This window comes from Emydura macquarii, unplaced genomic scaffold (assembly GCF_026122565.2).
Source record: "Emydura macquarii macquarii isolate MOO-44397 ecotype Brisbane River unplaced genomic scaffold, CSIRO-AGI_Emac_v2 contig_450, whole genome shotgun sequence".
In the NCBI taxonomy this organism is placed as follows: domain Eukaryota; kingdom Metazoa; phylum Chordata; order Testudines; family Chelidae; genus Emydura; species Emydura macquarii.
In genome coordinates, this window is record NW_027130587.1 from 4,352,763 (window position 1) to 4,373,916 (window position 21,154).

The 21,154-nt window shown below is 58.0% G+C and overlaps 1 protein-coding gene across 1 annotated transcript; it reads right to left on the reverse strand.

Moving 5' to 3' along the window:
* Window positions 1-495: 495 nt before the first annotated feature.
* Window positions 496-20,249, reverse strand: SSC4D (scavenger receptor cysteine rich family member with 4 domains). The gene is made up of 11 exons (XM_067538160.1): window positions 20,109-20,249; window positions 16,683-16,761; window positions 15,067-15,516; window positions 13,402-13,473; window positions 12,670-12,984; window positions 6,885-6,965; window positions 6,037-6,111; window positions 5,282-5,593; window positions 4,431-4,508; window positions 3,042-3,384; window positions 496-2,263 (listed from the first exon to the last, which is right to left on the reverse strand). The coding sequence occupies exons 1-10, from the start codon at window positions 20,247-20,249 to the stop codon at window positions 3,068-3,070; spliced, it is 1,920 nt and encodes a 639-aa protein (XP_067394261.1). The 3' UTR covers window positions 496-2,263; window positions 3,042-3,067.
* Window positions 20,250-21,154: the final 905 nt, after the last annotated feature.

Sequence of the window (21,154 nt, forward strand, 5' to 3'; positions counted from 1 at the left end):
CTTGTCTCTCCACGCCTTGGTGTCCCCTCCCTGCAATGGGATAGCAGCCAGTCAGCTGTGCAAGGAGCTGTGTGCGCGGCTCAGTGAATTTCAAACTCTTCGGTGCTGGCAAACCAGGCACGACACGAAACGGGCCAGAGGCTTGGCTGGCGTAACTCAGGGTTACTGTGCTGACCTCAGTGGAGTTGCAGTCATTTACACGAGACAAGGATCTGGCCCAAGAGATAGAAAGAATCCAAAAGCTGTGGTTTGATTGTGTATTCCAGGCAACTAGAGAACAGAAAATCCGGGCCCATACGTCCGCTCTGCACCACAGGTTTAAGGAGCTGCTTCATTGAAATCAGTAAAGGTATTTCGAATTGACTCCTGGGTAACCCAGCACCCCCTGGGGTGGCCTGTAAACAGTCACTGTCCATAATCCATTTGCCACGGAGGGACTGAACCGCAGCCGGCCGCGCCGTGATTCACCGGGCAAGCAGTACGCTGGTTCTCAGCACACTTGAAAAGGGCTTTTATTTATTCACAAAAAAAAAAAGTATAAGAAACGTGGAAAACTGGAATCTGCACACTCCGTTATTAACACAGGATTTATACAGACGGCCATGGAGAGTCCCAGGATTGCCGCTGTCATAATTAAGCAGGCCCCTTCCCGCCACAAAATAATATTTCTCCCATTTCCCAGCAGGGGAGATGACAGAGGGCAAATGACAGAATTCCAGACCCCTTTGCCATGACCCGAGAATGGAACGGCGCTTCCTTGTGAAACATACAAAACCATGCAGCTAGAAGGGGCACCTCAGCTGACGGGGTGGAGCCATTCAAGTGGGTCCAAGAAACGCATCTGTTCAGCTCTACGTTTTTATGCACCAATCCCAAGGGGGCCCATCTTGCAGTCAGGTCCGTGCTCGGCGGACCTCCACGTTGGCCCTTGGAATCCCAAGGATGTCCATGGGGCTCTGTGCAGATGCAGGGGGCAAACCCAAATGGATCGGATGGACCCAAATGGATCTGGATCGGGGCCTAGATTTCTAATGCACAAACGTGCCTGCAAATGGATCCCCCACAGGGCAAGGTCAGCAAACGCCCTTTTCTGGAGTTTTGCCCATGGATCAGTTCCGCCTTGCTTAGAAAATTCAACCTTATTCATCAGAATGGTCTTCCTGGCCCTACTCGGCCTCTAACAGACTCAGACTTCTAAGCCGTGCCGCTGAGAGCCATGGCAGGTGATTCTGATGGGAACACATGGCCACAGGGATCTGGCCTGAGACCTACCACCAAACACATCTCAACCACCACCCCATGGCAACAGGATGTGGGGTGAGATTTTCAGAGGCTCCTAAGAAACTCATAAGCTCAAGTCCCTTTCCAGAAATGATGTAGGGACTTAGTGCCATTGGCTCTTCATGGGATTTCGGCGCCTCAGAGCCCGATTTAAGGATGCAGAGGCACCTACCAGGATTTTCAAAAGCACCTGCCTGCCTAACTTCCATTGAAATCTACGATTTTAAATGCCTAAGTACCTTGAAAATCTGGAAGGCCGAGATCCTCAAAGGCATTTAATCTCCTAACCCCACTGAAACCACTGGGCGGTAGGCACCTAACTACCTCTGAGAATGGGACGCAGGCACATATGAAAGCGTCACCCTGGGTCACTATCAACGTGGGCTGGATCGGAGCTGGCCGCCTGGACATAGCCACCGGTGCTAGTATTGGAGTTCCAACACGGCTTCCAACGACTCTGCCGAAGAACCCAGAGCCGGGGACTCTCCACAGAGTCTAGCAATGCTAGATCGACACCCAAGTTGTCTGCGTTCTCCCTGGGCTCTGCTTCTTGGGTATTGGTGTCTCTGCCGTTTCTCCTAGTGAGGCTCTTCGGGGCAGCGCTTTTCCTTCACGCTTTGCTTTAGTTCTTAGGTTTTTCTTAGGACAAAAACTTCCCCCGTTGGCCTCTGGAAACTTTGCAGAGACACCTCTGGGAAAAAGCGGCTGGAGCTCTGCCCTGTGCACCTGGGGCAACGGGCCAGGCCAGAGGATCTGGCACATGTTCAACTAGGCATTCGCAAGTGCCCCTGGGGAACTCGCCATGGGGAGGAACCTGCAGAGAACGGCAGCGGGAATAGGGCTTCCATGCTTGTTACGGATGCGCTATATACAGTGTGGGTCTTCACGTCCCATAGCCATCAGTGCCACGGGCGCCCCAGCAAGCCACCCTGCACTGCACCGCTGGCATCTGGAATTCTCCACGGTTTGGGCCAGCCCCGGTCTGAAAAAGAAAGAGCCAACTTCAGCTGACAGCCAGGGCTTCCCATCACGCTGATCCACCAAAGGACACCAGGGCAAGGACCCTGTGCCTGGCTCCATGTAACCAAACCGCTTTCCCCCGACTCCTCACTCCGTGAGGCTGGCCCAGCTTTCACGACAGGCCAGGGGGCACCACTTCCAGGCTTTGGGCCCGATATGGAGCTGAGGGCCTTCGAACAGCTCCACGAGGGAGCATCCTCCTTGGACCCCTGCCTCGCTGCGGGGAGAATTGGAACCTGGATCGCGAGCCAGACACCTCAGCGCAGCAAGGAGCGGGTCCCGGGAAGGGAAGAGCTCTTTAGAGGCACCAGCTGGGATATGGGGCAAGTGAGTGATTTCCCCACTGAGCCCCACACTCGCCGCACCCCACAGCCTGTGCCCCCCACATGCTCAGGGCTTGCTCTCCAATCGCTCCCTTGGAAACCGGGGCAGAGGGGCTCAGAACTCAGCCCGGGACCCACTGGACATGTGAGTGTGAGGGGTCAGCGAGTGCCCATGGGGGAGATGGGCACAGATCCAGGGGGATGGAAAGGAGCAGCGAGGCAGGGGGATCTGAGCTCGGTGATTGCTCTCACCACCCTGGGCTGGCCACGGTCCTTTAATCAACACTGAGAGTCGCTCGCCCGAAAGGCCTGCTCTGCCCTGACACAGACACGTTCCTGCCCTGGACTTAGCTCGGGAATGAGAGAGAGAGAGAGAGAGACAGACAAGCCAGGGCATCTGCCACCCCGTGGACTCACCCGGGCGGCCGTGGGCGCAGAGCCGGTCATAGCCACCTGCAGACGGCGCCGGCGTCCTCCGAGTGGTCGCAGTTGTGCACGTTCCAGCGGATGTGGGAGCAGCGCAGCAAGGAGGGCTCGTCGCCTTTGCACTTGAGGTTGTCGAGGAAGATGTAGCCGGTGCCTTGGCCGTAGCGTGCCTCCCCCCAGGCGGCCAGGGCGCCCCCACAGCCCAGCTGCCGGCACACCACCTTGGCGTCCTTGAGGTCCCAGGCGTCGTCGCACACGGTGCCCCACTGAGCCAGGTAGAACATCTCCACGCGGCCCTCGCAGCGGTGGCTGCCGTTCACGAGGCGCAGGAATCCTGGGGGTGGGACAGCGCAGGGGGAAGGGTCCCAGGGGCGGCCGGAGGCACTGCCCCGCACGACCCTGGTGTCTCAACTGCCCCCATCACCCAGCTGCCCTCTGCCTGCCTCCTTGGGACTCTCCATAGCCCTTGGATCCCAGCAAGCCGGACGCTTCTTAATGGGGTCAGCACTAATGAATTGTTTCCTCGATTCCCCCGTGACCAGGGGAGTGAATTCCCCCGGCCCACCCCTGTGAGAGCAAGAGCAGCACTGGGCTCTTAGAGCAGTTTCCGGCCTAGAACCCGCGAGCGCGTCACAGGCCCCCAGTGCGCCCCGGGATGCAGGCAGCTGCTCCCCCCAGTGCAGACGGATAACCCAGGCTCAGAGAAGTGAGGGAGCCACGAGTGGGTTCCACGAGTCCTGACTCCCACGCCTGTGGTCTGACCGCTGCCGGCCACGCCGCACTTCGCCCTGGAAGCGCGGGGCCTGTGGCGGGAACATCGCTAATGCCTCAGCATTAGCAATTCAGTGACGTTACACGGAGATGAGAGGGGCACATGGTCCAGAACAGGGGAGCAGGCCTCAGTATGGGTCAGTGACTCCAGAACGCCTGTTTTCTGTTCCCGGCTCCGCCTGGCTGCGTGACCCTGCCCCGGCAGCACTGCCGCTCCGCTTAACCGCCTCTCTCATCTACCGCACTGGGATACACAGAGCCAGGCTTCGTCTCAGCAAAGGCCTGCACCGTGCTTTGAGATCCCCGGATGACAGACACCGTAGGAGTCAACAACACGATTCCTGCTCCCCTGCGCTGCAGCATCACGTCTGGGCACCGTTTCGGCCAGCACAGGCGGGATCATAGGATCGTAGGACCGGAAGGGACCTCGAGAGGCCATCTAGTCCAGTCCCCTGCACTCAAGGCAGGACCAAGCATTATCTAGACCAACGCTCAACGGCTTTCCTCTCTGGCTTCTCTGAAACACTGGCCCCAGGGGTTTCTCTGGGAGGAGACCTATGGCTGGCTGAAGAAGTTTGGAGGGTGCTGCTGGCCCCAGGGGTTACGTACCGTCCTTGGGACGAGTTGTGGCGGAGGTCATGGTCGTAAAAGCATCTTCTCTGAAATGGTCTCCTGGGTCGTCCACACCTGGCCCAGCGAAAGAAGGATGCAAAGAACAAGGATAAGGCATCTCTGGTCTCCAGCTCAGGGGCGGATGTCATGGAGCATGAGTGACCGGGGCCCGAGATTGTCTGGGTCTGCCCTAACAGGCGGGGAGAGGAGATGCACTGCAAATTGCTGAGGAGCGGTGCATTTATGAAACGGAGGAAGGGAAAACATCCCACTGAAGCAGGCACTGAAATTCAGAGGGAGGCCGAAGCCTTTATTGGCCACACGTGTAACAAGGGCATCCCTCTCCGCTGCGGGTACCCTCTCTGGGAATGGGGATCAGCTTCAAAACCAGGGATTGGGCCAAAACTAGGACCTCAGACTTGAGCCCTCGGAAGTTCTGGGAGTTTGGGTTCAAATCCCCACATTTGAACCTGACCCTAATATTTCGATTCCAGGGGAACTAGCAGAAGGGGCCTGTTTTCTGCTGTCAGCTTGGGTGTGTCTGAAATTCCCAGAGAGCACGGGGTCTGACAGGATTTCCAGCCGGCTGGGCTGGAATCTCCCCAAGATCCCAGTCCCCTCCGATTCCAGCCTGAACTGAACCCTGAGCCCCAGGTTGAATAGGATCGGATTCAGACGCCCTTCTTTGGCCCGTCTCTCGTTCAAGCTGCACAACGCAGGCTCACCTTCCCTCCCCAGGAGACGGAGCGGTCCCAGATCTGGCTAGCTCCGATGGATGGAGGTTGGAACCAGGTCTGCTGAGTGGCCGGGATAAGATGGGCTGCACTGAACCCACGCACACGTCTCACCTCTGCAGATGACGCCGGCATCCTCGTGGTGCCCGCAGTTGTGCTGCCCCCAGCCCAGGTGGAAGCAATTCGCCAGGTCAGCCTCCAAGCCAGCACAATCCACGTTGTCCAGAAGGACGGGCCCGGTACCGTAACCAAAGTAGCCCAGGACGGTGGCTGCGACCGCCGCCCCGCAGCCCATCTGCCGGCAGACCACCTGGGCATTGGCGAAATCCCAATCGTCGTCACACACCGTGCCCCAGGTGTCGCGGTACAGAACCTCCACCCGGCCCTGGCAGCTGCTGTTCCCATTTGCCAGCCTGATGGTGCCACCTGTGGGTCGGACCCGGAGAGCAAAGGTGTCGGGGAAGGCTAGAAAGTCGAGAGGTTCTGGCTGGTGCAAGTGGCGGGGAGGGACCGGTGCAGCCCGGTGCTCTTTGAAGTGCACTGCAGCGGTCCTCCTCGCTGATCCAAGGCGAGGCCCAGGGAGACTACAGCCCCCAGCATGCCGGGCTCCCTTTTAGGCTCAAGGGACAGCATGGCGTGCTGGGACTCGGGGCTTATGCTGGCTACTCCGCCCTACAAATGACGCATCGTGCTCCATTTGCTTGAGCCCGGGCGGAGTTCATAGCACTGGGCTGCGGCAGAGCACGTGACATCTCCAGGCTTTCACTCGACCCTTTCCAGCCCAGCGCCGCAGTGTCAGGCAGGGAATCCCGGAACAAGCCCTGGGCGGTCAGAGCCAGCGCCCACCTGTGGGGAACGCGCACACTTACTTCTCTTGCCCGCGGCCAGAAGAACCGCTGTGATCGCTTCGGTCTCCGGCGAGGGCTGGTCTCTGCCCTCCGTGACTGCAAAGACAAGCAGCAGCATTAGGAGGGCGGGGGGCCAGGGGAAAGGCTCCCTGGCTGCTCTCCATTGATGGGCACAAGCAGGGCAGCACCCTCGCTAGCTGCGATGCCTGGGGCAGCCCCCACGACGGCAGCACGCGCAATGCAACCTCATGCTCAAAGGGTACAGGCTCCGACAGGACTCCTGGGCACACGGCACCCCGAGAGCCCGCTCAGACCCTGCGGGCGGCAGTCATTTTGCAAGGCATCACCCCACGCGTTGAAGTGGGGCGTCAGTGAATTTCCCCCCAAAGGCATCTCATTGCCCGGCATCACAGCCCTGGCATGCCACGCCAGGAGACCACAAAAAAAATCAGACCGCAGCGCCCCCGGGGAGAGCAACGGCATGGCGAGCGGTGCGGGGAGCATCTTTCAGGGACCTGGAGATGTTTGCAGCCCCAGGAAGGAGCCCAGGGCTGTGTATCGAGTGAAGCCCAGCACAGCAGCAGCGAAGGCCTCAGCTGTACTCTGGACTGCACTGAACACCTGGCAGCCCAGTTATGGAGGACTCCCAGGAAGAAGGTGAGGACAGGATCTGAGCCCTGCTTCCCCAGTGCGGGTGGCTGGGCCAGGAAGGATAGTGAGCTGGGTTGGGTCACAGCTGTGTCCTTCGCGAGACCATATACAGTGTAGCTGCTATGATCAAAGCACTAGCCTTGGTCATCCTCACGCATTGTGCATCCGGATAGCCCTCCAGATGGGGGACCGGGCTCGGAGGGCAGCCATGGCCTTACCTGTGGCAGTGTCGGTGAGTGACTCTCCGTAGTCCCGGCCGGCCGAGGTGGTGAACGGTGTGACCGTTGAAATCCGCAGGCCTGCGGTGACACACAGAGGGGCAGAGGTCACATGACCAGCGGCCATAGATTTGTCTACACTAGGTCTTTGCAAGAGGACAGGCAGCCAGAAAGGAGCCCATCCAGAGCACAGAGAGACGGGCGTCAATCATTCCACACTTCTCCTGCCGCTCTGAGCAGCTCCCACTTCTGACACCGGCCAGTGCCTGGAGAGCGGGTGTTCAGAGCTCAGCGCCCTGGTAAATCCACCTAGGCAGCTCCCGGTTCTGGATCAGTACGTGGTGTATGGAGAATCGGAAGGATTCGGTTTTTATCGGTAAAGGTCAGGACACATCAATTTCACCGCACACGCACAAACGGCTGAAAAAATATGTCCATCGATAACAATCAAAGTGTCCAGAGAGGGAAAGTACAAAAAATGCCACTTCAGAATTTCGGAGAGTTTGATTGGAGGCTATTTACTTCGTCAGTATCACAGGTCAAAATATACGTGTGTCTGAATGGTTATAAAGCTTTTAACCTTTGGAATCTCAACATCTATTGCCATCAAACAATTATCTGGCCCCCTCCTATTGTCTGACCCCTGTAGCTTCCCCCGACTGCGAACATTAAGATGAAGAAAATGAATAATGCTTAAAAGCCATAATGCTGTGCAGATTTAAATACCACATTTAAAAATAAACACTGGTATGATGAGTCGAAATTGTACAAATATACAGATTGAATTCCCCCAGCCTAGGGATCCAGATCCGGGGAGGAGATGGGTGAGTTACAGCTGTCTCTCAGAGTCTGGAGCGTTAGCGCCAGCTACAGAGATCCGTGCCTTCAGCTCTGGAGGTCCTCCACTCGATCCACTGAGTCCTCACCCCATCAGCCACTTACCTACTCTTCCTTAGACTCACCAGCCACCTTTCTAATGGCTGATGACCAGACCCCAGGACACTGCCTCCTGCCCCGCCTCTGCTCCACCTGTTCCCCCAGGCCCCGCCCCCCCTCAGCCTCTTCCCCCAGACCCCACCCACTTCGAGTGGCCCCCTTTCCCATACATCCAAAAACCCAGACATCAGGGCGTGTCGATCGGCAGCTGGGCGAGGACCGGAGGGGTGGCGACCCGGCACAGCTCCTTCTCTCTCAGTGAGAACAAAGAGCCGGGCCAGAGGCGCTGCTAGGCCCTAAGTAGGAATATTTTTGCCCCCCCCAACACATACCAATAATTAATAGCTTCCCGCCCACCCCTGTGAGCTGCCTGGGGCCCCAAGCAACTGCTTAGTTTGCTTCTGCCTAGCGCCGGCTCTGCCCGAAGCTGGCCAGGAAGGAGCTATGCTGGGTGAAGGGAAGACACAGTGCAAGGCAGCAAGGCTCCTGCCGTGGGCACAGAAGCGCCATCCCCTCCTACGCTAGGGCTGTGCCGCGGGGAGCTGGGACGGGGGCTCCGGAGGCAGCTGGAGCAGGGAGGGGCTTTTCTAACGCGCCAAGCGGTGCCCTCAGCAGCCCCCTTTCCAGGGCTGCCGAATCCATGCCAGGAGTTAGGGAGACACTGCAGGGCAGCGCAGGCTGCGGCAGACAGTCTAGGAGCCTGAGAGACGCGCAGGCTGGGTCTGTGTCCACGAACCCCCTCTCCAGTCAGGCCCCAGCCCAGCTTCTTCACCACGAGGGAGGCGACGAGCCACGGTCAGCCCACGGCAGGTGTTCCTCAAAGGACCAGGGCACAACCGCCCTCCTTCTGCTTTACACTACGCCACGCCCCCAGCAGCGGGATGGGGGGCACAGACCGGGCCCCACAGCTGGAGAGGAAGTTGGCAAATCTGTCTTGTTGCCACTGGCCTGTCGCAGACGCCCATCCAGAGCGTGGCCGGCACGTCAGGCTCCACCTTCCTCATCCCTTTCCCGGGGGAAGCCAAAAGGTATCGAGAACAGCGAGGGGAGAAGTGGGATGGCTACTGAACCGTGCTGCTTCGAGGGCCCGGCTAGCCACATGTTGTCCAGCACAGGGCCACCTGCCAATGCTAACGGGCACTAAATGGCCCAAATTGCAACCGACTCCCCGTTTTGTATGGGGGCGCAGCGGACAGGAGGAGCGAGCCCAGCACGCAGGGCTCCGGCTAGCGCCCGACCGGTCTTTGCGGTGACAGGAGCTAGGCCCAGGTGCGGTGCATCGCTCACGCCCGCAGCCCACTCTGCCTAGCCGGGTCGCTCCACCCAGCGGGCCAGGATCAAGGCCCCCCCTCTCGCCGAGAGGTCTGGCTTTCCCCAGTGGGCCTTATCCGCAAAGATCCCACCGGGGACCCGCGGCTGCCATTCAGAACAGCCCCGCCCATACGAGCCGTCTCACCCAGGCTCTGGGCTGTCCGGGCCAGCATTTCCCTCTCCCCGACGTGCAGGACAATGGCTAATTAGGCAAGAAAGGAACAGCTTGAGAAAATTGCTCATTTCCCGCGTATCAGCCTTTTTGTTAGTTAATCGCTGGGAAGCCAGTGAGGGCACGCGGTGCTCCAGTCATTAGCTGTGATAATGAGGGAATTCAAGGGGATTATTAACACCATAAATGGTAATCAACAGATAATGGCAGAAATACATAACTGAAAGAAGGGAAGAGAAAGGGAAGCTGGGGGTGGCGGAGTGCCCATCCGCTGACAGCCAATCGCTCACTTCCTGACCGAGGCAGCTTGTTTACCAGAGCCGGGAAATCGCAGGCAGCCAGTCATTTCCCTTGCAAATTGCTGCTCAGACTAGCCCCAGCCGCTCTCTGCATTGGGATTTGTTGGGTTTCAGCCTAGCAGGCAATGAGGAAGGATGGTCCAGAGGTTAGGGGACTAGCCTAGGCCTTGAGAGTCTTATGGTCAAGTCCCTGCTCTGCCACAGACTCCCTGCGTGACCTTGGGCAAGTCACTCAGCTTCTCTGTGCCTCAGTTCCCCATCTGTGCTGGGGATAACAGGCACAACCCTGCCTTGCGTCTCTGGGGTGCTGTGAGGGCATATTAGAGATTATATGGCCATCAGATCTTGTGGCGTTGGGGCCACGTAAGTACCTTAGGACATGTCTACACTACAAAATTAAGTTGACATAACTTACGTTGGCATGAAGCCACTGCAGTAATTACATCGCTTGTGTGTATCTGCACTTCACACCTCGTGACAGCCGCACGCGTCCTCCCCAGGGCCGCTTGCACCGACGGAACTGGCCGTGTGGGGCACAGTGGGGCGGCGTCTGAAAGCCAACGAGGCATGGACACTGCATCGACCTAGCTACATCGACCTCTCGTGGAGATGGAGTTATTAAGTCGGCGTAGCAGGCGAGTTATGTCGGCAGGAGTGAAATTTGAGTGTAGACACTTACATAGGTCGACGTAAACTGCCCTGCGGGGACGTAACTCTGTCGTGTAGACCAGGGTTAGAGCAATAGAGGGCAGCTCCATCAGCATTTCATTCCCTTTGAACAGGGTCAACACAATGCCGGGCGTGGGTGAGATCTGGACTTGCCCTGTCTGGGGTTCAGACCCACCCGCAGAGCTTTGTGGCTCAGCATTTCTCTGTCCGACTATCCTGAGATTTGCCTCTTTTACCCGGCACCACATTCACCTCTGGTTTCTGCACGGCTGAGCCGGTTTGCAGCCACTCAGCTTTTCCCCTGGTCCACTCGCCTGCCCTGCAACTAGCTGTGCCTTTCTCTGCGCTTTTCCCAGCTCCCGGAACCGCCCGGGGGAGCCCCCGAGCAGCCTCACGAAACGGCCGCTCCCTTCGCCGGCGGAGCTCTGGTGGATTTCAACAGGCGCAGGCCTGAGCCGTTAAACTCAGCACAGGGGCACTGTCAGCGCCCCGGCTCCGGAGCGTGTTGTGGCAACGTCCCATTTCCCTTCCGCTGGCCGCTGCACAGCAGCTTCTGACTTGTATGGCGCTAGGATCCCCGGTTCCCTCCCCTGCATTAGTACCTTGCAGTTCTGTTCCATTCAACCCCACAGTCCCTTCCACTGCCGCAGTTATCCTCGCCTTGGGTAGCCCTCCCCATTAATCTCCGTTTGCACCTCTCTGCCCTGCTCCCAAGGCCGTTCGACCTTCCTGCACGTCTGGGCCCTCCATGAAACTGCTCCTCCCTCCGGATTGGCACCCATCCGCACATTTTGTTCCCACGTCTCTTGGTTTAGTGCGGATATTGGCATGTCCAGGCAGCCCCCGCCCGCAGAGGCCTCCAGGCCAGCAGGGAGAAAATGGAGCGAAAGGAACGTCGAGTCTGAAGACGGTTTCTGGGGCTTTGAAACGTTTCTCGGCACAAGATTCGACAGGCCGAGTGAGGCTGTGGGTCCGAGCGGAGCAGAGAACTTGCGCGGCCGGACAGAGAGAGCAGCCGGCAGGATTGGTACAACAGAGGGCACACGCTGGCACGCTGCGGCGCGCGTGCTGCATCACTGAGCGTGCACGGCCCGTAGCATTTACAAGCGAGCGCGTGCGTGGTGTGACCTGGAGCGCGCAGAGAATGCTGGCTGTGCTCTGACAGCACCCGTGCTCCGGCAGGGCTATTCAACCCCCTCTCGGCCTGGGACCGTGCTGAAAGCAGCGGAGGGGCCAGAGCTCCCTTAGGACAGACGCCAGGGGGCTGCTGGAGACCTCGCCTCGGCCTGACGCTGCCCGGATTCAGTAGCTTTCCACACACGCTATAAAGCCGGGCTTTTCTCAGACACTGTTAAATAGTCCCGAAGCAGCCTCCGTGTACGAACATCCCTGATCTCTGGGGACAGTGGGATCTGGCTCAGAATTTTATAGCTGAACAAAACCCCCGGACTCAAGCAACCCCAAAGATCCCGCAACAGAGGGCTGGCACCAGCCAGGGTGTATCCCAGCTGTGCCAGACCAGGAGACTCCAGAGCCCTCAAGCCCTGGTCTCCCTCCAGCCCTCTGCTGAGGAGTTCCAGCCTGAGCACCTCTTCCAGCTCTGGGTTAGCCCATCCCGTGCTCACTTGTGCTCACAGGGACTCTTCTGGGGCGTCGCGGTTTTAGCTAGCAGCGCCATTTCGTTTCCAGCTGTGTAACTAGCATGAATAAACTGGCAACGTTCAGACAGGGGCGCTCTGGGGCTCACATTTTTTCAACCCATCTCATCTGCACCCTCTGATTTTTGCACCTGCCAATGTGCCGGGGGCAGCTGCTGGGCATGGAAACCGAGCTCTGCCCGTGCCGCGTGGGAAAGGGGACACCCGGCCGCCCAGCTTCGGGTTTCGCACCAGTCGTTGTTTGCACATGGGCCATCTTTGCAGGGGCAAAGACACGTGTCCGTGAGGACGGAGGCCACGGTTAAAATACACAGCCCTGCACCGTTTTGCCACCACGCGTCACAATCGTAGGAAGCGGCGTGAGACTGCTCCGCACAGCCCCGAGCAGACGCAGGTAGCAGGGACGTGACCCGGGGCTCGGTGTGTGCTACTCATTCCCCTCCAGATCCGAGTCCCAGAGGGTGACTCAATGGGCCCAGATCTACCTGCCGAGACTCAGGCATTTGGCTCTGAAGGGCTGGGCTTGGTGCTGGCCAAGGAGGCAGCCATCACATAGGGGGAGGCTTATCCAGGGTTTGTGTTGTCATGGGTGCAGAGCCTTGTGGTTGGGGGAGGGAGATAACCCACCAGTCAGCAGGCCCCCCGGCCATGCCCAATCCAGGTGGGACACAGCTCGCGCCTTCAGCTCTGGTTCCATCCCCGGCGCGTCAGCCGTCCACGGTGCGGCTTCGCGCCCCTACCTGTGCAGACGACGCCGGCGTCCTCGTGGTGGCCGCAGTTGTGGATCCCCCAGCCCAGGCTGTAGCAGGCCGAGAGGTGGGGCTCGCTGCCGTCGCAGTTCACGTTGTCCAGCAGGATGCGGCCCGTGCCGTAGCCGAAGTAGGCGTTGCTCTTGTGCTCCACGGCGCGGCCGCAGCCCACCTGCTTGCACACCACGCTGGCGTCGCTCAGGCCCCAGTCGTCGTCACAGACCGTGCCCCAGGTTCCCTGGTAGAAGATCTCCACCCTGCCCCGGCAGGGGTCAGCGCCGCTCACCAGCCGAACGCTGCCATCGCCTGCACGAGGGCAGCTGGGGTTAGGGCTCATTCTCCCGCCAGGGCCCCTGTGTTGGGCAGGGCGGCCCCAGGGTCACCAAGCGTGATCGCCGGGGTGTGGGCCATGGCCAGGGAGGCTTAGAGGGGACGGGCAGCGGTCAAGGAGACAGGAGTTCGCAGGTAGCAGCAAAAGCAGCCCGGGGAGTTGGGGCATCCCGTCCCCGAGCAGGGAGAGCCGCTCTGCCCAGTGCAGTGCAGGGACCTCGATGACCCCTTGGGGCCATCCTCGACCTTCTGCTCTCAGTGGGAGAGCTGGGCCACGCGTGGGCGGGAGGGAGGGGGGGAGTTTACATGCACTGCCTGGGCCTCCTGTACTGGCGTCTGGCTGACAGCCGCTAAGCAGGCGGGGAGGGAATCTGAGGAGACAGACGCGCTTACGCTTCCCGCTGTGCAGGGACGCTGTGGCAGCTCTGCTCGTTGGTCCTTTGCTTGCTGGGGTGGCGGAGAGCTCTGAAAAGAGAACCGGCAGCAGGCTGGCATCGGTGCGGCTTTAACTCGTTTTCTTTTCCACCCGCCCTGTGAGAAACACCCCTGCTGCACACGCCGAGCCCAGCACCCAGAGCCCAGGGGAAGCGGCGACCGTCACACGTGCAGCCGCGTCGGCTAGGAAAGCAGCAAATATCTCAAGACTCACGAGCCGCCTGTGAGAGCCGGCCACGCCGAGCCCAGAACCCGAGTTCTAATCCTGGCTCCGGCCCGGACCCGCTCACCACACCTCTCTGCCTTGGATTGCCCTGAGGGAAACTGAGGACAGTGACATTTACGATCGGACCACGGAAGGGGTGCTGCCGGGGATCTGGTCGTGTTTGCAAAGCGAGGCAGATCAGAGCCCTGTGTCATGCTGAGTGCTAGAAGGAAGGGTCGTTTCCCCCTGCCAGGCCAGGCGAGCTGGAGGCTGGCTACACGTTAGTCGCTCCAGCAGCATTCGCGCCTGCGTCTTTGAGCTCAGTCGGTGCCTTCCGGGCCTGGCCGTGACGGAGCGTCACCCCCTCTCTGCGGTCACGGGCCGGCATGGGAACATTTTGCTCTAGGTCGAAAGCCGGCATTGCCCACAGGAAGCCCTCTCCAGGCGTGCCCTGCCTCCCTCTCAGCCGCCTCCTGGAGGCAAACAGCCAGGGACAAACTTTCAAAGGGCTGCGCAGAGCCTGGATGCTCAACAACTGCAGGGTCAAACCCCGAGATTGCCCTTCTCCTCCCCAAAAGCAGGCCTGAGCTCCCCTCCCTCCATGGCTGCTTTCTGCATCATCCCCTCCCCTCCAATCAACTGCCTTTCTCCAATCAAGGCTGGATGCCATCCTCGGTCAACGAGTCCCTGCCTCCTTCCCACAGACCCCCAACCTCCTAGGGGACCACAGAGCCACTGTCTCTCTGCCAGGCCGGGCCAGTGTCTGTCTGCAAATCCGGCCCACCTCTGGGACTCCCTCGAATTCCATCTGCCCCCCACATCACACTCTGCAGGTCCGAGAGGGAAGTCCCTGCTCTGGGAGTGACTGGGAATACGAAACAGGTCCAGCAGAGATGAACCAGCCCTGGCTGGGTCTGGGATCCTTTCACTCGAAGGGGGTGTCTACACTGAACTCAGAGGTGTGCCCGCAGCCTAGCCCCCTGGCGTGCACGCCCAGCTAGAGCCCCGCTGGCGCGGCCAGCCCTTGTCACTGCAGCAAGACGGCTCTCTTGAGCGCACCCGCTCTATCACAGCCAGCGTGGGGTGTCTCCAGGGGCCGTCCCACCTGCGGTGCAGACATAGCGGAGCCCGCTTTGATCTAGCGAGCGCCGCTAACCCCGGCCATGAGGCTGCTTCCGGGGCGCGCACTCAGAGGGCTGGCCAGTGCCGCCACGGCCTCACTGCTGTCGTCCTCAGACCTAGTGGGGTTCAAACTAGCTCGGGTCTGCCTACGCGCTCTGCAGTCGCCTGACTGCAGCACAGACACCCCTCAGGGGGTGTCCCAGAGCTGGGAACGGTGGAGCATCAGAAGTCACATAACCCCCTCCTGGCACTTCTCCTCCCTGCCCCCGCCACTGGATGGAACCAAACCTTTTTACCATTACACGTGACGGCCACGTCCTCATAGTGGTAGCAGTTGTGGATGCCCCATCCGTGGCTCCTGCACTCACTCAGGGCCACCTCCCTCCCCGTACAGTCCACATTGTCCAGGAAGATGGGCCCCCGGCCGGGGCCGAAGGTCAGGGTGGCCGGCATGGTGATGGCATGACCGCAGCCAAGTTGGCGGCACACCACGTTGGCATCCACGATGTCCCAGTCGTCGTCACACACTGTCCCCCAGGAGCCATTGTAGAGGATCTCCACGCGCCCTTGGCACCGGCTGCGCCCGTTGACCAGCCGCAGCTCTGCAAGGAGGGAGGTCACAGTGAGATAAGTCACCAGGCTAGCCGTATGGCTAGTTCGGTAGAGAACGCATTGCAACCCCCACCAGGGGTCTTTGGCAGGGTTTGAACCTATGACCTTCTGCACCAAAGCCCAGACCTCAACCACTTAAGCAAGGGGAGTAACTCCATTACTTGCTACCAGTAGTAGGCTGCTGTCTTGCTGGCAGTTGCTTTGATTCTGGTGAGTGGGTTTCTATCTGATTGTGGGAAGCAAAGAGTCACGACTACATCTCAGCACAAGTATTTGCACAGGACACGTTCGCTCGGCCATCTCGAAAGCGCTTGTTGAGTTAAGGAATCGTCCAGTGAGGGAAGAGAAATGGTATCATGTGACTTGGGTGACCTGTCACCTGGTGCAGGTGGCAAATTGCTAATACTCACAGCAAACCAATCCATGGATAATTCCTGGGCTGAAATCAGCCCCACATAAATGATCTGTCAAACAATTAGAAATAGAATACACATCTGTATAAACGACACGGCCTCGCCGAATCAGTCAGTCCCTAGAACCGCGGACACCCAGCTCTGTGGCATTGCCCAGCCGAGATGGCAGGGAACAAGCGGAGGAAGCCAACAGGAAGCTGCAGAATTCCCTTATTTGTTTCCGGTACTAGGTACAGCTGCTCAGGAAACAGTTCTTCCTCCCCGCAAAAAATCGGAGGGGGAGGTCGTCAAAAATTTCACTATAAACCCACTTTGTTTTTTCAAAGCAAAACTCAAAACTTCATCACCGTTCCTCCCGCCCCTCCTACCCCCCGTAAACTCATTTTTGACAAAATCCCACTTTTCAGGTACAAAACTCTCCATCAAAAAGCAGTTCTAATAAGATCTCACCTGGGAATGACAAGGGAGCAGAATCTGAGGCATTGCCTGAAATGGAGAAGGAAAAGGATCAAGTGTCCGTTGTATCCCAGGAGAACAGAGACAGGAAAGGTTTTACTGGATAAGGGACATCAGGACTGACTCATAACATTTTACTGAGCAGCATGAGTGCCAGGGGGATGACATAATACATTAAGCATCAAGTATCTCGCACCAGTCCCAGCAGGGTTTTTCACACTTCTCAGTTAAGTATGCCCCATTCCCTTCCCTGCAAGGTAATAAGGGGTACAAACAAGTTACTGAGGTCAGAATTTGCCCCGTGGGATCTTTATTAATGCTGTTGATGTCTGTGGTTTGTCATGGATTAAAGGGGAAACCTTTTGTGGAGTCCTTTGTGCCACATTTCACTGATCACACTGAAGTCTAGGGGACTTCTCAGAGGCTTCTACCTAAGGGGAGTGTTGGCTTGTTGTTCCAGGCAGCGATCTTTGCATTAGCACGTTCGACTGCATTAGTGGCATCTGGACCCTAGAGATCAACGAAACAAGAAAGCAGGTGGGACCTGGGAAAGCAACCAGCAGTTAGTGAAATTGTTAGAGGAAAGGTGTTCTCCCAGTGATTGGAGCTTGGTTGGCTTTTCAGAGTAGGATGAAATTCACCCAAGCAGAGAGCTGGCAAAAAACCTATGCATCATTCAAGTCCTAAAAATGCAGGGTAAGAGGGACTGGTGCACAGGCATTGATCTAGGTCTCTGGCATGTAGGGGTGAATTTCCCCCCACAGCGAGGCCGGTCACAGGGTGCACTACAGAACTCTGATCTGTGCTTTGGCTGCTCCTGCCTGAGACAATTCAGAGGAGTCAGTCCCGGGATGTGTGAGCACTTGACGTTTCCACTTACCTGTCTCTTCCCTTTTCCACACAGATCTGAGGTCTGAGAAGGGAGGGGAGGGAGGATGGAAAGCAGGAGAGAGAAAGCAGGTTTAAAAAGAAAAACTCCCACGAAAAGACAGATCATCATCATCTTCCCTATTTTACAGGCAGGGAAACTGAGGCACAGAGCAAGGGCTGTGAGTTGCCCACAGCTATGCTGGGAGTCAGTGTCAGAGACAGAAGACAGTTCTCTTGATTCCTAGCCAGGTGTCTTTACCGCTAGCCTACAGAGCCCTCCGCTGGCATTAGGAGTCAGTTCCTGAATGTTTGCGTAGGGAAATCCTTCACCAAGTGCCAAGGATTAGTGTTAGCAGGTCAATGAAACAAAGCTGCTCTTCTGGTTCACACTTGCGAGTTACTAGCTTCCAGACAGAAAACCCTTTTATTTCTGGGCATAATACTGCCACGCTTTTTGTCACCGTGGTTGCCCAACTAACAGCCTGTATATAAAAATGAAGGCAGACCACAGTGTATCTTAGTGGATAGAGGCAGGAGACTCAGGAGACTTGGGTTCTATTCCCAGCTCCCCCTGGCCTGTTGTGTGACCTTGGCCAAGCCACTGTGCCTCAGTTTCCCCCATCTCTACAATGGGGATAATGATCCTGAACTCCTTGGTAAAGAGCTTTAAGATCTACTGATGAAAAGTGCTATAAAGAGCTGAGTATTATTATTTATATGGACTTTTTTTGTTTTGTTTTTTACAGTGTAGTCAACAGTCTTTGCAAGCTCTCTTTCTATATATGCAGACAGATCACTTCGCCCATTGCTGAAAGGCAGTTACCTCTGGGGTGGAAGATGGCAGCCTCTAACCCACACACAGCACAATAGAACGGGAAAGCAGTTATCTCCTGGAAACCACTGCAGATTCAGTGAGTCCAGAACGTTTGGCAAACTCGTCTTGGTTTGGCTGAATTGTTTGGCTCGGGGGAAGTCTAAATATTCCGACTTTTTGGAAAAAACCCATTTAGATTCAAAAGCCCTTCTTGTAGCAGTTTCCTTTCATTTTGTTTTAAAAGCATTTTAAGAAAACCCAAACGCTCAACATTACAACAAACCAATTGAATTCAGCCCCAACTTACTTCCCCCCCGGCTGCCCCATACTTTTCAGTTTGCTGCAAAATTCAAAAGAAGTTTGTCACCAGGTCTGCCTGAAATCGTTTGTTTTCCCCCCGGAAGTGCCGGCCAACCACAAGATCAGTTATTCACCCAGGTCTTGTCTGAGCCCCTGCTAGCAGGCTGGGTCGCAGAGAAGCTGCTCTGGCTCGTGATTGCCAGCGGAACAAGAGAGACAGACCGTTGGCTCCGGCCGGTTTGATCAAAGCCGGGAAGAACAGCTGGCGCCGTACACCCAGCTAGCAAGATGGCACCACATGTTCTACCTCCTCCTAGCTCCGTCTAGGAACCACTTCTGGGAAAGGGCCAATAAAAGCCTTTTCCTAAACATCCCCCATCCGCAGCCTGCCCAGCCAGCCCGCTGGAGTGACATGACAGTGGCCGTGAGCAGCTGCAAGTCTATACAGAGCTCGAAGGGCGGTTGGGAAAGGCCTGAGAAGCAACAGCAATGACAGAGCAGCTGCCCCGGAGGCGCTGAGCTCGCGTCTCATGGCTGGGATGCTGCGCGTTTTCTAGCGTCCTGCCTCCGAGGGAGCTAACACTGCTGCTTGAATGCAGCGAGCCTCTCCTGATTCCCTCTGGGCCCAGGGAACGCTGAACTTTCCTCTGCCCCTGCGGTCAACGACAGGGCAAGGTGCAGGACAAAGAGAACCGGGCCCGTAATGAGTACTAGGCAACAGCACAGCACAACACACAAAGGGGACACCTGTCCCCTTAAGAAGGAAAGTTGCAGGGCAGGAGTAATGGACTGGCCACAGACTCCGCCTTGTCCAGGCGTTTACACCAGCAAAGCGGTGCAAAAAGCTCCCACCGCGACCGGGCTGTGTGTTGCAGGCACGTTGAACTGGTGTAAATGGCTGCACAAGGACTCGGGCGAGAGGTTCTGCTGCCAAGGAACCAGACAGAACATCTGGGCTGGGCAGAGAGCTCGGAGAGCGGCGAGGGGCTGCTCACATTGGAGATCTGCGCCCCTAGCTGCCCAAAGCCGCGCAGCAGAGCGCGTCCGGCTGACGGCGCTGCGTCCCAGGAGAGGAGAAGATGCATTCAAAAACAAACCCGCTGGCTGTAGCTGGGGAGAGAGGGGAGAAACGAGTGGGGAAAACTCAGGCAGGAATCCCAATCCCGGCTCGGATCCTCTCTAGGTAACTGGAAGCGCTGCCTTAGAAATAGTGCTGCTCAGCCTGGGTTCTCCCCGTATGCAGCATGGTGGGATCCCTGGGACCTCTACTGGCATACCGAGGGCGGACCGGGGGGCCATGCCCCTGAGTGCCGGCTTTGGGGGACACCAGCCAGGCCCTTGGAGGAGGAGCTGCCCCCCGTCGCAGGCAGCCAGGGCGTACTCCCGGCCCCTCCACTGGGCACCAGGAGGGAGCTGTGGGGCGCAGAGCCCATCACACCCCTCCCCCCTGCCACTGAACAGCCCCTGCCATCCCCACAGCGGAGGGAGAGCAGGACACGGGCCCACAGACCCCCACCCACCCACCCACCACAGGGTGCTGCTGCCAACAGGCGGAGTAGGGGAGAGCAGAAAACAGGCCCGCAGACACCCCTTCCTGGGGCGCTGTGGCCAACAGAGGTGAGGGAGCACCAAGATAAGTATGGCCCCGAGTGCCGGAGACCCGCAGCGCGCCACTGGGCGCCTCCTTTGTTTTCCTCATTAAACCAAAAGCTTTTCATAGAAGCAGGCAGCACCCCCGGGCAAACAAAGCCTAGCGAGTGCATTTCCTTGCAGCGCCTCTCTCTCCTTCCAACTCCGCACACAGGGCTACATCCTCAGCGCTGCTGCCAGGCAGGGCTGGTCTCCCACAGGCAAGGGGGCAGTGACGATTTACGGGCACCGAGGAGCGGGCGCACGGCGTGCCAGCCCGCGTGTGGCTTGTGCGGCCTCGCCAACTCTCGCAATTCCACTCGGAATTCCACTCAAAGCCCCGACTCCTGGAGTCTTGGGAGTAAGCGAGAGTCTCGGCTTTCATCTTGGAAAGGAAGAAGTTTCTAGCTCTCCCGGTCGCAGAGAAAAGCTTGGCAGTGTGATTCGCTGGTGGCTCAGGAGTCAGAGGGAAAGTAAAAAAACCGAAATCTTTTTTAGAAATCGCATTGCTTTAAAGTCCATCGCGTCGGTCCGCGGGACACCTGGGGGCAGGCCATGTTGTGTCCCCCACTTGAAACGGGTGGTTGGGGGAAGGCTTTGGTGGGGGGAGAACAGGCTACTCCTCCCCTTCAAAACCCGCCCCGGCTGCAGCATTGCGAGGGCCCAGAGATCACACCCCCCCAGGGCAGGCTGGCATTTAAAGCGCGGCGTTGGTGCGGCTGTGCCGGAGTAGCTCGGAAGGGAAAGTGTTCTCACGCCAATGGGAGCCAGCTGTCCTGTCGGCATAGTCAATCCACCTCCTGGAGAGGCGGGGAAAACCCTCCCTACGCAGGAACCACAGCGCTCGGGGGGGGGGATTTCTCAGCAACACAGTTATACTGATGCAGGCCGGGTCTACACTACAGACCTAAGAGTTTCTAAGCCATCACTGACCAGGCTGGTCAAGCAGGATCTAGCAAGGGCTAGCCGGCATCATAGACAGGCAGGAAAACCCCCCTCAGACCTGAGCCAGCGGGACTTTAACAATGGCTTCCCAGGGGAGCCTGCTCCAGCATCTCTCCTCAGCCACGCCTCCGTGCATTTAGTCAGACAGAGCCCAATTCTCCTGGGCCTCACACACGTGCCCAGCACCAGCAAGAAAGCTGCCCACTCAAAACAGCAGCACAGGCTCCCCGAAGAGGCCAGGTGCCAGTGGGGGGGGACCTTGGGGGTGAACACTCATTTGAAACCTCCCCCCCCCCCCCGGGAGCTGAGAGAACCAGCACCATTCCCGCAATACACAGTACAACG